Genomic DNA, 14804 nt, shown 5'->3' with positions numbered 1-14804 from the left:
ATTACGTAATATCTGTAAAGAAAAAAAGAAAGCTAGTGTCCAAATAGTGAAGTATTGCTATATAAAGGTTGTGTTTGGACCACACAATAAGTTAACACATACCAAACTATAGCAAATAATAAAGCTTGTCTGGGAGAGAGAAGGCTTCTTCGATTAAAAATGTAGTATAAAAAAAAACTACCTGTTTAGTATTACTAGGCTATATTTATTAACACAGGCTTAGAAAAACATTCATAAAGCTATCTGTGTTGCTGAGTAGGTAGCCAACCATCCTGGAATGTTTCTTAGTCCATCTCTAATGCTCAGATGCTTTGATAGCATATAATCCAAGGAAAGGAATTTTAGGCAAAGCTTTGGAAGATCTTCCAATCTCAGCAAAAAAACTAATTCCAGTCTACCTACGCGTTTCTTTTGTTCACCGGAGAGTTGGAAAAGAAACATACAGGGGCTTATTTATATGTTAAATGGTGCTAAAAATGCTAACCAATTAAAGCAAAGAGCTTGGTATGAGCATCCTCGCTTATTATTACAGTGCGCTTAAACTTAAGTTGAGGTTAAATTAAACTGCACGTTTTTCAATTAAACCTATAAACTGGAAGTACTTCAAATCACGTACTTGGTAGAACCATGGACCTGCTGAATACATGTTCAATACAATCTAAGTACCGGACTGTGCACAGTCACTCTTATGACATGCACCCGGATGATCGAGCCCTCTGAGGCAGTCTATGAAGAAATCCGTAGAGTACATCAAGAAGACATTGGATCTGGATATTGCTCTGGCTATATATGTTGCCCCTATGCAGCTACCTTTCAACTTGAACAACAATATATTTAGATAAGCATCTATATATTTTGTGAGTAATTTTATCCTTTATTAAAGATATATGGTATTTCTTTTGCAGAGATCCCACGGAAACTATTTTGGCTATATCCATCCATCATTTCCTTTCGAGGTCCCCAAGGTTCCTCCAGAGGAGCGCAGATAAGCCTTTTAATTTAAATATTTAGCATAAGACCACTCATTTACTTGTGCAATGAAACTTTTACTGCAGTTTATTTCCCCATTGAGTGTTATTTCCATTCTCTCTAGTGTATACATATCAGGTTGACATGCTGCATGGCTGCCCTGAAAGTCGTTCCCATGCATGTTGTGAAGAACCGCAGACATACAACACATATCTGGATTAATTACAGTGATGCTACAGTGCTATATGCTACCCTGTGTATTTTGCTAGAAATACAGAGTCGTTCTGGCAGCCTTACCAAAAGTCTGACCACACACCTAACATCAGTCCTACAGGAAATTAGGGCCAACTTAAGGCAGCCTTGTTTGCTTATATAACATGTAAATAAAATACCCCAATGTATGCTACAGCAGACTTTAACATCTTTTCTCTGTTACAAGTCAAGTAAATAGATAGAGCATACTATTTCCATCATAATGGAATGTCGCCTCTCAATAGATGCAGTACCATCCACTTTAAAACAAATTAACAAGGCAGCTCCCAAATAGTGAAGACTGAGACTGTAAAATTGACATAAATATAAATTATCCATAAAATGCCTGAAAAGTTTCTATATACTAATTAATACAATTGCAGCTATTGTTCGAGGTTAGTTCTAAATTAAATATGGCAACTTTTGTTCCACAGAATTAATTGTAGAAGTGTTATCAATAAAAACTTCAAAAACTACAATAAAACAAATGCAGTATGTTTGAGACGCTGGCGTGCGAAGATGTTATTGTGGACTGATTGCCGGCAGAGGGGACCAGCTCTGTACCCAGCAAAGCACTGTGACAGCTGAGAAGTGTGAAGAGACTGCTGGAGAAACAGTCCATCAGCAGCGGGAGATACTGCTATTTCCACTAAGAACAGATACATTTGTGGATACAGTAAAAACATCAGGGCCTCAAACTATGAGGGATGAACTATTTCCTGCATCTACAAGGGTTGTTTTATTGGTAAATAATTTGTGTTTATTTTGCTGCTCAGTATATAAATATTCTGAGGACCGTTTTAACTGCACTTTTGGTGTCATTATCTCCTGTTATATATTTATTTATATATGCTTCCTAATGGTAGAAATAAACATCTTACACATTTTGGCTTTACAGCAGCATTAAGGAGATGTGGAACTGTGTTAAAATGTGAAAAGCAAGTGAGAGAGCTCCGAGTGATCAAGTTTAGCGCACACACACTGCAGTATTGTGAGATAGGCTGGTGCTATAGGGATTAAAATGCAGAATGCAGTCACAGGGTGGTCCGGGCACACTCAGGCACACTGAGAGCGGCGAAAGGCTGGTTCTCATGCTCAGTGTAGGAAGCCATTTTGTGGACTGAAACAATATTTAGTCTATTACCGTATATACTCGTGTATAAGCCAAGTTTTTTAGCACGTTTTTTATGCTGAAAAAGCCCGCCCTCGGCTTATACTCGAGTCAATAAGTTTTCCCAGTTTTTTGTGGTAAAATTAGATGCCTCGGCTTATATTCGTGTCGGCTTATACTCGAGTATATACGGTAGTTAAATAAGAACTAATGATATCACTATCAGAGACTTTATGAGACATAAAGTGCCTCATGCCTCAGTGACATCACTGCTTCATAGTGCATTGATAGACTATATTCGCATTAATATTCATTCAGCGCAGAAAAAGGCTGCCTCCACTCTGACTAGGCAACGCAGTCAGAGAGAGTCTGTGAAATTCGCATGTACCTGTTTTCCCAATTAATAATGAAGAAAGGTGTTTATATCAGTTCCATGACTCCAGTACGTGTCCTAACAAAGCCCATACTTACTTGCGATTGGTTTCCTTCCTTTCAATCAAACCAGACCCTTCCAATGATATTCCAGCAAACAATCCCCGTGACTTGCAGTATGTATATACAGCTGCTGAACTGCGAATCGCCACATCTCCCTCCAGATTTCTGTAAAATAGTGAACAATAAGTAATATACATCAACTTTATTAAACAAGTACCTTCATTGCCTCTCCAAAAACATTTACACCAAGGGGTAAATGTATCATACTCCGTTTTTTCCAAGTCGCCGGAAATCGGCGATTTGACAGCTAAAATTTAAAGCGGCGCTGCCTTGTAAAGGCAAGTTTCCCTTTACAAGGCAGCGCCACTTTAAAAAAATTTTTCTTCAACTCGCCGATTTCCGGCGACTTGAAAAAACCGGAGTACGATACATTTACCCTCAAGACACTAAAACTGCGATACATTTTTATCAAACAATCATAATTTGGCATTTGAGTCATAAAACTGGGGTTGTGGATAGTAAAATGTAACTAAATGCAAAAAGCTAAAACACTAATATTAAAAACTCCATTGGTGAAGCTAACAGGCCAAAGAACAGGGATTCAGAGACACCCGGCTTACCGTAACCCCTTTATTTTTTTATTATTATTCTTGTCATCAACAAGTGTGTCAAAACAGTTAAACCTGCACAACACATCATAGTGTAAAAGTATTCACTGATATGGGGGCAATGTTAAGTAGCAGGACAGTAAAGGAAGGGTTAATACCCCCCCCCCCCCCTCCCTCATGTCAGCAGCAGACCACTGTGTCTTTGTCAGGCGCCGTCCCCGCTGTTCTCCTGCCATACGGGGACGGACGCCCGCTGACTCTGGCCGGGGCGCTGTTGCCTAGCAACAGGCACGCTGCGGCTTTCGCCGGACCTCTCTGTCGGGCGCATGCATCCTGCGGCTTTCGCCGGACCTCTCTGTCGGGCGCATGCACCCTGCTCCGTTCCGTTGCCTAGCAACGGGACGCTACCCCTGCACGCAGCGTGCCTCTCCTCTGCTGCTTCCATTTAAACCTGGTTCTGGCGCCATTAGGGTGCCAGAGTAACAGGTTCCTGACTAGAGCGTTTCCCTGTGATTATTCCTGTCCTGACCATTCTCCTGTCTCTTCGCTCTCCTGTTGTGACCCGGCTTGTCGACCATCCTCCTGTCTGCCTGTCCCATATTGTTCCTGCGACCTTGGCCTGTTTGACTACCCGTTTGGATTCTCCTTTTGTAACTTGCATTCCCAATTGGCTTGACCCAGACCGTCTGACTCTCCTATCACTACACCGGCAGCTGGCTAGTAGGACCGCGACCTGCGTGCCCTGTGCAGCAAAGTCCAAACCTCCTTGCGGGGGTCCCTGGCGAACACCAGGGGCACGTTAGACTCCGCGCCTGCTAGTTCAGTAGTGCTAATACCGGTTAGTGGCTTTCTACAACTCCAGTCTTCGGCAAGGCCTGACAGTAATACCGGTTAGTGGCTCACTACGACTCAAGTCTTCGGCAAGGCCTGACAGTCTTTTGTTATTAAGTAAAATAGTGTCTCTGCTTTTAGGAGTACGTAAAATAAAATAAAATGAATGAAGGTCTAGTTGCACAGCTCTTTAATAGCTGGGCAACCAATCAGCCAATTAAGAGCGGTCACTTATCTGTCAGTATTATCTGTCATTCTGGTCTTTTGTCTTAGTAATTAGATTAATGATAGCCTGTAAGAAATCAAAACATCTCTGAATTTAGCCAGTAAGTCAATAGTTTAGGCTGGGTACACACTGGAGCTTTATCGTCCAATCATCGGGCCAATCAGCCGATATACGACCGCTTGGTCATAAGTTGGGTTAGTGTGTATAATGACACAATGGTTGAAAGTCATCCCAAAGTGTTGATTGTCGTTCCATTTGGTTGGTTGCACTGTTTAATATTTTCCGACCAATCACCTACTGATCATACAGTATGTATGCACTTAGGCTCACGATCTCCATAGAGTTTACAGAATCACGCTCTTTTCAGCCAATGGTAGCGATGAATGTCCCGGGGAATAAATGTAGAGAGTGCTGTAGAAAGAATAATTCATTTGTGAGCTCTGAGACAGAATATTTTGTTTCAGAGTTACAGAAGCTAACAAAATTCGTTAGGACATGTGGATAGCTATAACAAGGCGGTTTTAATCAGTGTGACAATGTGACAAGAATGAATGAGTGACTATTGTGCTGTCTGAAGACTAGAGGACCAGATCAAGAGCACAGATCTGAAGGTAAATTGTGTCAGTGTGTACACATGAATCGTCAGACTGATCGGACCTTCAGTCGTAGGTATAAATCGTTTGAGATAACACGTCAGTCGGAAAATTCTTCAGTATGTACCTAGCCTTAGTGATAGAATATTAACAAGTTATATTATAATTAAGTCCAAAATATATTAAAAAAAAAAAGGATTTATGTACTTACGTTAAATCCGTTTCTCTGATTCCGTCTGGGGGACACTGCTTACCATGGGTTGTGGAGGGGAGCTTGGGAGTTGGCACCTAACTAGTTAAACTTTAGTACTGCTGGCAGACCCCTCCCCTCTACAATCCCCCTGCCTCTTCCTGTCCAGTTAGTTTTAAAAAGCCCAAGGATAAAAAGGGCAGTCAAACAAGAGCACACAGAAGAAAAACAGAAGGGAGGGATCGCAGTGTCCCCCAGACGGAATCAGAGAAACGGATTTAACGTAAGTACATAAATCCTCTTTTCTCTTTCATCCGGTCTGGGGGACACTGCTTACCATGGGGACGTTCTAAAGCAGCCCCCTAAGGGTGGGACTACTCTGAAAATACCGCTCGTAAAGCACTACGAGCGAAATCTGCATCAGCTGATGCAAAAACATTAAACTACTAAAATTTTGTAAAGGTGTGGACAGAGAACCAGGTGGCTGCCCTGCAAAGCTGGTCTGCAGAAGCTCCATTCCTTGCTGCCCACAAAGCCCCTACCGATCTGGTGGAATGGGCTGTAAGTCTCTCCGGCACAGGACGGTTAGCCTCTATATATGCTTGTCTGATGGTAGACGTAATCCATCTTGCAATGGATTGTTTTGAGGCTGGCCAGCCTCTCTTATTAGCATCATAAAGGACAAACAGAGAGTCAGTATGTCTAATCTGGGAAGTTCTTTTGACATATATGCGGAGAGCCCTAACAACATCTAACTTATCCATAGATTGTTTATCTGAATGAGAAGAAGATGAGAAAACCGGAACTACAATTTCCTGGTTAAGATGGAAAGCTGACACTACTTTAGGGACAAAAGAAGGAAGGGTCCTTAACACCGCTCTGTCCTCGTGGAAAACCAAATAAGGTTCTCGACAGGACAAGGCTCCTAATTCAGAAACCCTACAAGCTGATGCGATTGCCAAAAGAAAGAGGACCTTCCAGGTCAACCACTTTAAATCTGCCTCGCTCAAAGGCTCAAATGGAGGCCCCTTGAGCATATCCAGTACCAAGTTGAGATCCCATGGAGCTGTAGGAGGTACATAAGGAGGCTGTATGTGCAAGACTCCCTGAAGAAAAGTTCTAATATCTGGCAAATCAGCTAATTTCATATGAAAAAATACTGAAGGTGCCGATACCTGCACCTTAAGGGAACCTAATCTGAGACCTGCTTTCCAGGCCCTCCTGAAGAAAAGCTAACAAGCGAGGAATACGAAAAGCGGACAAATTGCATGTCCTGTTTTCGTACCACCTAATGTAGGCCTTCCAAATCCTGTGATAGATGCGAGATGAAACAGGTTTCCTAGCTAACATCAAAGTGTTAACTACACTGGAAGAAAAACCTCTAGACCTCCAGAGGCTGGCTTCAACAGCCATGCTGTTAAACTGAGCTGAGGTAAACTCTGGTGCTGGAATGGACCCTGCCGAAGAAGGTCGTCTCGATGCGGAAGGTGGACCCCTGGTCCTTCCGCCATGGACAATATGTCTGCGTACCACACTCGGCGCGGCCAAGAGGGAGCTACTAGTATTACTGGCAGACCGCCCTGCCTTACTCGTTTGAGGACGCGAGGAAGCATGGGAATTGGAGGAAACAGGTATCCCATCCTGAACTCCCATGACATAGTCATGACATCCACTGCCACCGCTAGGGGATCTCTTGCCCTTGCGCAAAACCTTGGAACTTTCCTGTTGTGCCTGGAGGCCATGAGATCTATGTCCGGAAGACCCCACTTCCGAACCAGAGACTGGAAGACTTCCGGGTGGAGTGACCACTCCCCCGGCATCATCTGGATTCGACTTAGATAGTACGCGTCCCAGTTTTCTATACCTGGAATGAAAACTGCAGATATTGCCGGAACATATAGCTCTGCCCAAACCAATATTTGAGCTGCAATATCCATGGCAGCTGCACTCCTGGTTCCTCCCTGCCTGCTGACATATGCCACGGCCGTGGCATTGTCGGACTGAATTCTGACCGGGTGGCCCAGAAGAAGGGACTGTGCTCCCCTGAGGGCCAAGAGAATGGCCTTCAATTCTAATACATTTATTGATAGAGCGGATTCCTGAACCGACCAACGTCCCTGGAGTCGAAAGTGCAGGATTACCACCCCCCAACCTTTCAGGCTGGCGTCCGTCGTGGCTATGATCCACGACCATGGAGCGAAAGATCTGCCCACTTTCAGGTGATCCTGAACCAGCCACCACTGAAGAGATTCTCTCGCCCTCGGAGATAGGGAGATCTTCTGAAGTTCCAGGTGTAGGTGTGATCCTGACCACTTCGACAATAGATCCCACTGGAAACATCGAGAATGGGCTCAACCGAAGGGAATGGTCTCGAAGGAGGCCACCATCTTTCCGAGTAGCCTCATACATAAATGCATTGAGGGGCTTGGGGAAGACAAAACCTGAGTAGTTACAGTCTTAATAGAGCTGATCTTCTCTACTGGGAGAAAGACTCTTTGTTTGCTGGTGTCCATGATGAGTCCCAGGAAAACCATGCGCTGACACGGAACCGGATTTCTTTGAATTTATCAGCCAACCGTAGCCCTCGAGAACCGCCCGGGTGAGGGATAAATGATGAAGTAGGCAATTCTCTGAGGAAGCCCTGATGAGTAGGTCGTCCAAATAAGGAACGACCTGAACTCCCTGCAGGTGAAGACATGCTGCCATTATTGACATAATTTTCGTGAAGACCATTGGCGCAATTGAGAGGCCGAAGGGGAGGGCCCGAAACTGGTAGTGGAATGATCCCACCGAGAATCTGAGAAGGGACTGATGGTGGATCCAAATGGGAACGTGGAGGTATGCGTCCTTTATATCTATGGACGCCATATACTGGTCCTTCTCTAGGCCGTTTATCACTGACCTCAGAGATTCCATCCGAAATCTGTCCACCCTTAAGTGAACATTGAGGCCCTTTAAGTTTAGGATGGGACGAAAGGAGCTGTCCGGCTTCTTGACTAGGAATAGGTTGGAATAGAAACCCCGACCTTTCTGGCAATCTGGAACTCTGCAGATGACCTTTTGAAGTAGAAGAGAAGCGACACAATCCTGTATAGCCTGTCTTCTTAATGGATCCCGGGGTAGCGGGGTCTGGAAGTAACGCTGTGGAGCCGGGCCCAACAGGTCTATCCTGTACCCTTCTGAAATAATTTCCCGGATCCAAGGATCTTGGGAAGACGCTGCCCACTGTTCCCAAAATACAGACAAACGTCCCCCCACTGGGGCCCCCTGTGGTACAGGGTGGTCGTCAGGACGCAGGCTTCTCCTGGGTCTTGGAGGCCTGGCGCTTAGATGCAAACGAGGATCTCCCCCTAGTGGAGGAGCCTCGAGAATTAGATTGTCTGCCTCTAAAAGGACTGTCCCCTATGAGAGGAGGTCCCCCGAAAGGGCTGACGGAAAGAGCTGCCCCGTGGGTTCCTTTAAGAATATACTGGCAAGGAAGTGCTTTTGCCTCCCGTTGCCTGTGAAATAAGGGTATCTAATTCCGGGCCAAACAAACCTGCTGCAGAAAACGAAATAGTTTCAACGGACCTTTTTGATTCCGCATCACCTTCCCAGGATTTCAGCCATAGCGTCCTTCTTGCTGAAATAGAGGCCGCCTGAATGGAAGAGGAAACCGCCGCTGAGTTCTGGGCTGCCTCATAAAGGTACCCCAAAGCCTCCTTCAAATGCTGGGCTAGGGGAAGAAGTTCGGAGTCCTGTAAGGCCTCTACCAGCTGGTCTGCCCATGCTTCCAAGGCTCTAGCAACCCAAGCTGAGGCAAATGTAGGTCTGAAAGAAGAACCCGCGGCCGCAAAAATGGATTTAAGCTGGGATTCAACCTTGCGGTCATTGGCGTCCGGAAGGGATGCTGAACCAGGAGCTGGGAGTAAGGTATGCTTTGCCAAGCGGGCAATAGGGATATCTACCTTGGGAATAGTCTCCCAGCGAACCACCTCTTCCTCCTGTAATGGATACAGGGAGGAAAATCTCCTAGGAATAGAAAACCTTCTTTCAGGCTGCTTCCATGTCCCTTCAGCAATAACCCTAAGCTCAGCAGAAGGGGGAAAATGGCTGGCCTTTCTCTTATCCTTCTTAAAAAGACTTCTGTCTCTGGGGGTAAGATCCTCCGGCTCTGGGAGGTCCAACGCCTGTCTAACCGCTAAAACCAAATCATTAACAAATTGGCTTTTGGGATTGTCTTCCTGTTCCAATAGGTGTAATTGGTCAGGATCCGAATAAATTTCCCCCTCTTCCTCAGAGCCTTCTTCAGAGTCTGATAGGACCATAAGGGGATTTACTGATGTAGGTCTCTTTCTTTTAGCAGGTGGGGTATTAGAGGAATCAAGCAACTGGTTAAGCTTGTTCAAACCCTTTAAAAAAGCTGTAGACCATGCCGGTTCTGTAAGAACAGGGGTTGGGTCAGGCTGTAATGAGGAAGGTCCCGGCAAACCCAATCCACTCGAACCTGAGGAAGCTGGGAGGTCTGACTGTGGATTAGCATTATTAGCCACCGACGTTGCTACAGTAGTTAGCAACTGATTTGATTGAAAAACCATCTGAGCTAAGGAGGAAACTGACTGTGTCAGGAAGGCTACCCAGGCCGCTTCCGCCGACGGTGGGGCTGAAACCTGCTGGGTATGTGCAGTGGGAACCCCTGCTTCGCATGCAGAGCAGAGCGCCAAAGGGTCCTTCTGGCCACAAGGTAATTTTACATGACACTTTGAGCATGTGAAGTATTTTGCCATGGGGTCCTTTCCCTTATCTGTCATTCTTATAAAGGAAGGCACACCAAACACACAGTGTAAAATATAACGCTAGCTGAGTAACAGAGAGAGAAAAAAATTGGAGAGAGAGCGAGAATATATATATATATATATATATATATATATATATATATATATATATATATATATATATATATATATATATATATATGTAGAAGAACAGAGATAAAAAACAAGTAATCAACTGATCTTTATATAAAAGTTGTACTTGTAATAGTTAAACACCACCAATTATATAAGCCAGTAGGAGACTATAATGTAAATCCTACTAGCCCAGTTATTAAAGCATTAGATAAGTGTTCAATTAAAGGTGATACTTAGCCCATAGGCCACAAAAGGGGAGAAGTCCAACAGCAGTGTCCTGTGCCTGCTCCCTCCGTTCTGTTCACTCTTCCCGGGCTTCTCTTGGCGCCAGAAGGCTGGGAAAGACCATCTCTCTCTGGAAGGAGGGGGGAACTCTATGCTTTAGCTCCCCCCCCCCCCCCTTCAGTAACTGCTGTCTCTGCAGCTTTCCCAAAAAATAAAAGGAACATGTCTGCCTTTAACGGCTTGAAGCGTGGCAGAGTAGTGGAGACCTCTAGGACAGAGGTCTCCGCAGCGAAAGATACCCGACACCCCCCTCCTATGTATGAGGGGGGAATCGTGGTATAGCCCCCTTTTCTCCTTCTCCGTAGCGCCGACTGTAAAAACTAAAATGGCCGCCGGCGTCTGTCAGTTGCCGATAACCGGCACTCTCTGCCTGTAATGGCAGCGCCGGTTATCGGGGAGGCTGGAGGAGTGACAGCGGTCCGTGAGACCGCTTGTCACTCTTCAATCAGGCACACATCTTCCATCTCTCCAGTCTCTGCCAGTGAGAGCCGCTGGCTCTCATCTGGCAGGAGAATGCCTGCGCTGCCCTGCTGTGAGTGTGTTCTCTATAGTAGAATACACTCCAGCGCTGCCACTGCTGAAAAGAAAAAATTGAAAATACAAATAAAAGAAAGTAAATACATTAAAATTTACACTAAGTACTAAAACACTGCCCCAACTCCAGGGCACCTAAAAAAAACTGGACAGGAAGAGGCAGGGGGATTGTAGAGGGGAGGGGTCTGCCAGCAGTACTAAAGTTTAACTAGTTAGGTGCCAACTCCCAAGCTCCCCTCCACAACCCATGGTAAGCAGTGTCCCCCAGACCGGATGAAAGAGAAATAGTAGTATTTGATATGATTTCTATTAGTTGAAGCTATGGAAGTCAGGTATCAGACTGGTAGGAGAATTTAAGTTTAATGGGCAGAACACAGGGCTTGGGGAAGGGGGAACATAGGGCACCATGGTAAAGGAAGTAAAGCCCGGTTAGCATAGGGAGGTGGAACAAGACTCAGACAGTAAAAGTAATGCCACAACAACCAGATTCCGGGCATCTACGACCAGCGCTGAGATGGAGAGGCCTCATCCTACAGCAGCTGACAACAGCACCTAAGTTACCTCAGACTGGAGCAGTGGACAACACTCCCAGGACAGCTGGATTAGTAAGGATAGCTTGTCATAAAACTAAGTGGTACCACTAATGAAGTAACTCACAATTACAAAAGCTAAAATTAGCACACAAGTTCTGGCTATGTGGAGATAGGCCATCTTAATGCCCTGTAACTAGCAGACTCACTCACTTGGTTAACACTGAGCTAGTAGGAGACTGGACTCCTGGATTAAAGAAGAAACATTTCACCCAAAGTACATACATATTGCACTTTCAGACATAGTGATTTACGTTACTTAAATGCCTCAGCCTCCTAAGACCAGGACTATTAGTAGAACCAACTGTGATTTGTACTGAACCGTATTCAGTAGTAACAGATTAAAGCTTTTAAATAAATGATGTGAAAAGCAATTAATATTGTAAATAATTTTGTAAAAACGCTCCCAAAAAGACAAAACTTAGGCACCAGCACATATGAAAGAGATGAATCAGCATTTCACAATGAAAAAATTAATGTTGTACCAGCAGTACACATATGTAGTAAAAAATACATTTGTCTGGTAAAAACATACTATAAAACTAAAAGCTTAGTAGCTCAGCGGAACAAGTGTCAAATGCAAAATTTAGGGGGCAATGAGGCTCCTTTGTCAGGCAACACCAAAAGACCCTCAGTGTCCAGAAAGCTTGTGAACTATATAATAGTCTGACTTTCAGGTATATAAAAATGTATATTTGTCATAACCCACTGCACAAATGAAATATTGTCCATTTATACAACAACTATTATTAACTATTATACTAATATTAATATTAATACTAATATTATTATACTCCCTGTCTTCCGCGCTCTCCTTCTTGGGCCCCGTCGTTTGCGGATCCTCCCTCCCCCTTCCCTGCCCTCTCTAGCTGTGCATTGAGCTTACCGAGTTGCTGTGCTTACTGTTTACTGTACTGTGCTGTCTCCCATTGTATTGTAATTTGTTTGTCTCTGTACGGCGCTGCGGACGCCTTGTGGCGCCTTATAAATAAAAATTAATAATAATAATAATAATAACTGTACAACAGTATAACAGCATCACTACTTTGTGCTATTGTGGACTATTGTCAAATTATGTGATAATGTGTCTGGATTATGTTGCATAAATAGGAATTAGAGCACATGTAGTTGTACAAAATTGAGTCTTGTAAAGGTGTGTAGATACTCCCCTCCTCCTCCTCCTAGTACAACTGGATGTTATGGAATACTGTTAGGAATGTACTGTATTATCGTGGATTTTAGGATTTAAATATGGTGCTTGTTACTTAAGTCTGTTATAGAAATATATGGTTTAATGGGATTTTAGTAAACCTGTATGGTTGAAGTTTAGCAAGAACTGGGCTTGTTGCCTAGCCCATGAAAATGCTGTATTCTGTTACTGTTGGGAGCTTTAGTATTAATATTGCCAATACTGGCTGTATAGTTTAATGCAGACTAATGTGTAATATGCTTGTTACATGGTTGTGTATAAAGGGTTAATGTTATGCTGTATTTGTTTTGTAGATTAGTACTGTATTTGTTTTTTGTTTTTTAAATACTGTGTACTGAATCTTGAATGAAAATGGTCATTGGCACATTTGTCACACAATTAACATGGTCCAACACCTATTGTCCCCCTTTAACAGGGTCCAGAATCGCATTCCTTTGTATTTTGATAAACACAGATATTGCGTAAGAATGATAGATTAAGAAAGCCTAGTTTCTATCAACATGAATTAACATCCTTACCTTCCTAGAGGTCCGATGGCCACCGTGAAATTCCCTCCAAGTGTTAAGTTGCCTCCTTTGGCAAAAGCCTCAACTGCTCTTTTGTGGTTCATGATAATAATTAAGTCAGACACCTATATGTTTAAAAATAAATAAAAAAGTTTAAACAAAATGAGTTGGCGGTTTACTAAAATGGAAAAAACCTGCGAGTAATAAAGAGAAAGTCTTTGTAACTCAATGACATTTTTGATTTATATGCCACTTAAGGGTACAGAATACCTTAAGCAAAAATAAACAATTATAGGCTATCATCACTTGTATTTTCACTGTTTAAATTGTTAATGAATCTGAAAAACGTTTTCTTGGTAGCAGGGCCATCTTAACAACATTATGGGCCCCCGGGCAAAGCAGTGCACCGGGGTCCCTATATATATATATATATATATATATATATATATATATATATATATATATATATATATATATATATATATATATATGCACACAGATATATATAGATAGATAGATGTACTTGCTCAGTGACTCTTGAAGATTTTTTGCAGGATTATTTATTCTAATTAAGAGCCCTGCCTATGGAGAGCCCTGCCTATGGAGAGCCCTGCCTATGGAGAGCCCTGCCTATGGGGCCCCCTTGCCTGTGGGGCCCCCGGGCACCTGCCCATCGTGCCCAATGGAAAAGATGGCCCTGCTTGGTAGATCTAGAGAAGATTTATCATAATAGATTACCCCAAAATCCCCTGCACTTTTAAAGAGGGGTGAATCTATTCTCATTCACGTATAATTCAATAGCAGCTTCATTAGGAGTTTGTTCTACCTTCCTCTGGATCAACACAGAAGGCTGAACTTGCTTTATAACCTTACAAACAATATAACTATGTACATTGAGATAAAGTAACAGGTCTATTCACAAAACCTTAAAATGTAAAACAAAACAAGGGCGCTTTACAGAAGGTACAAAAGTCTGTTTTAAACAATGGATCTGCCACATATGTGAGGTATAAATCTGCAAGTGCTTAGATGTACTGAATGGCCCATCCATAGCAGTAGTTTCTGCGTGGACACAGAGATGAATCGCTTGCGGGAGGCAGAGAATATGTAACATATTCTCTGCCACCTTCAAATGACAAGCTGAGAACTGTGAGTAACTGGCAGGCAGATTTTTCCAGCCATATTTTTGTCAAATTCCAGATAAGGTTTTGAAAAGAAGATTATGATTTGCAGGAGGTCAGCTAAGAAAAAACAGATGCGTGCTTAAAATATATTTAACTTGCTATTTAAAGGGGAAAAACTTATATGCGGGATTGCAGCATTAAATGGAGGCACATGACCCAGGCCACTGAATTTAGAACGGTAGAATAGGTTCTTAAAAAATACAGTACCTGTTTCTTTAAAATATATTCTGGGGTGCATGACACATTTACAATGTACAAATTATATCTACTATAAAAATCACGATTCAAATGAAGTGAACAGCATCTATCCAACAAAAACATTAGGGGTTTATCTTCGGTGATACAAAACTTTATGCACAGTTGCAGTTTACTAAATTTATATATATTCTCT

The 14804-nt window shown here is 43.1% G+C and overlaps 1 protein-coding gene across 1 annotated transcript in view; it reads right to left on the bottom strand.

Moving 5' to 3' along the window:
• SH3YL1 (SH3 and SYLF domain containing 1) overlaps positions 1–14804 on the bottom strand; it is a 92054-nt gene that overhangs the window by 33198 nt on the left and 44052 nt on the right. Inside the window, exons 5-6 of the mRNA XM_075201517.1 lie at positions 13242–13354; positions 2804–2932 (exon numbers count right to left, since the gene is read on the bottom strand). Of these exons, the coding sequence (XP_075057618.1) occupies positions 2804–2932; positions 13242–13354 (242 nt within the window). The remainder of the gene's footprint in view (positions 1–2803; positions 2933–13241; positions 13355–14804) is intronic.

The sequence above is a fragment of the Mixophyes fleayi genome, chromosome 3 (assembly GCF_038048845.1).
Source record: "Mixophyes fleayi isolate aMixFle1 chromosome 3, aMixFle1.hap1, whole genome shotgun sequence".
Lineage (NCBI taxonomy): Eukaryota > Metazoa > Chordata > Amphibia > Anura > Limnodynastidae > Mixophyes > Mixophyes fleayi.
This window is presented reverse-complemented; position numbering and strand designations above follow the sequence as displayed.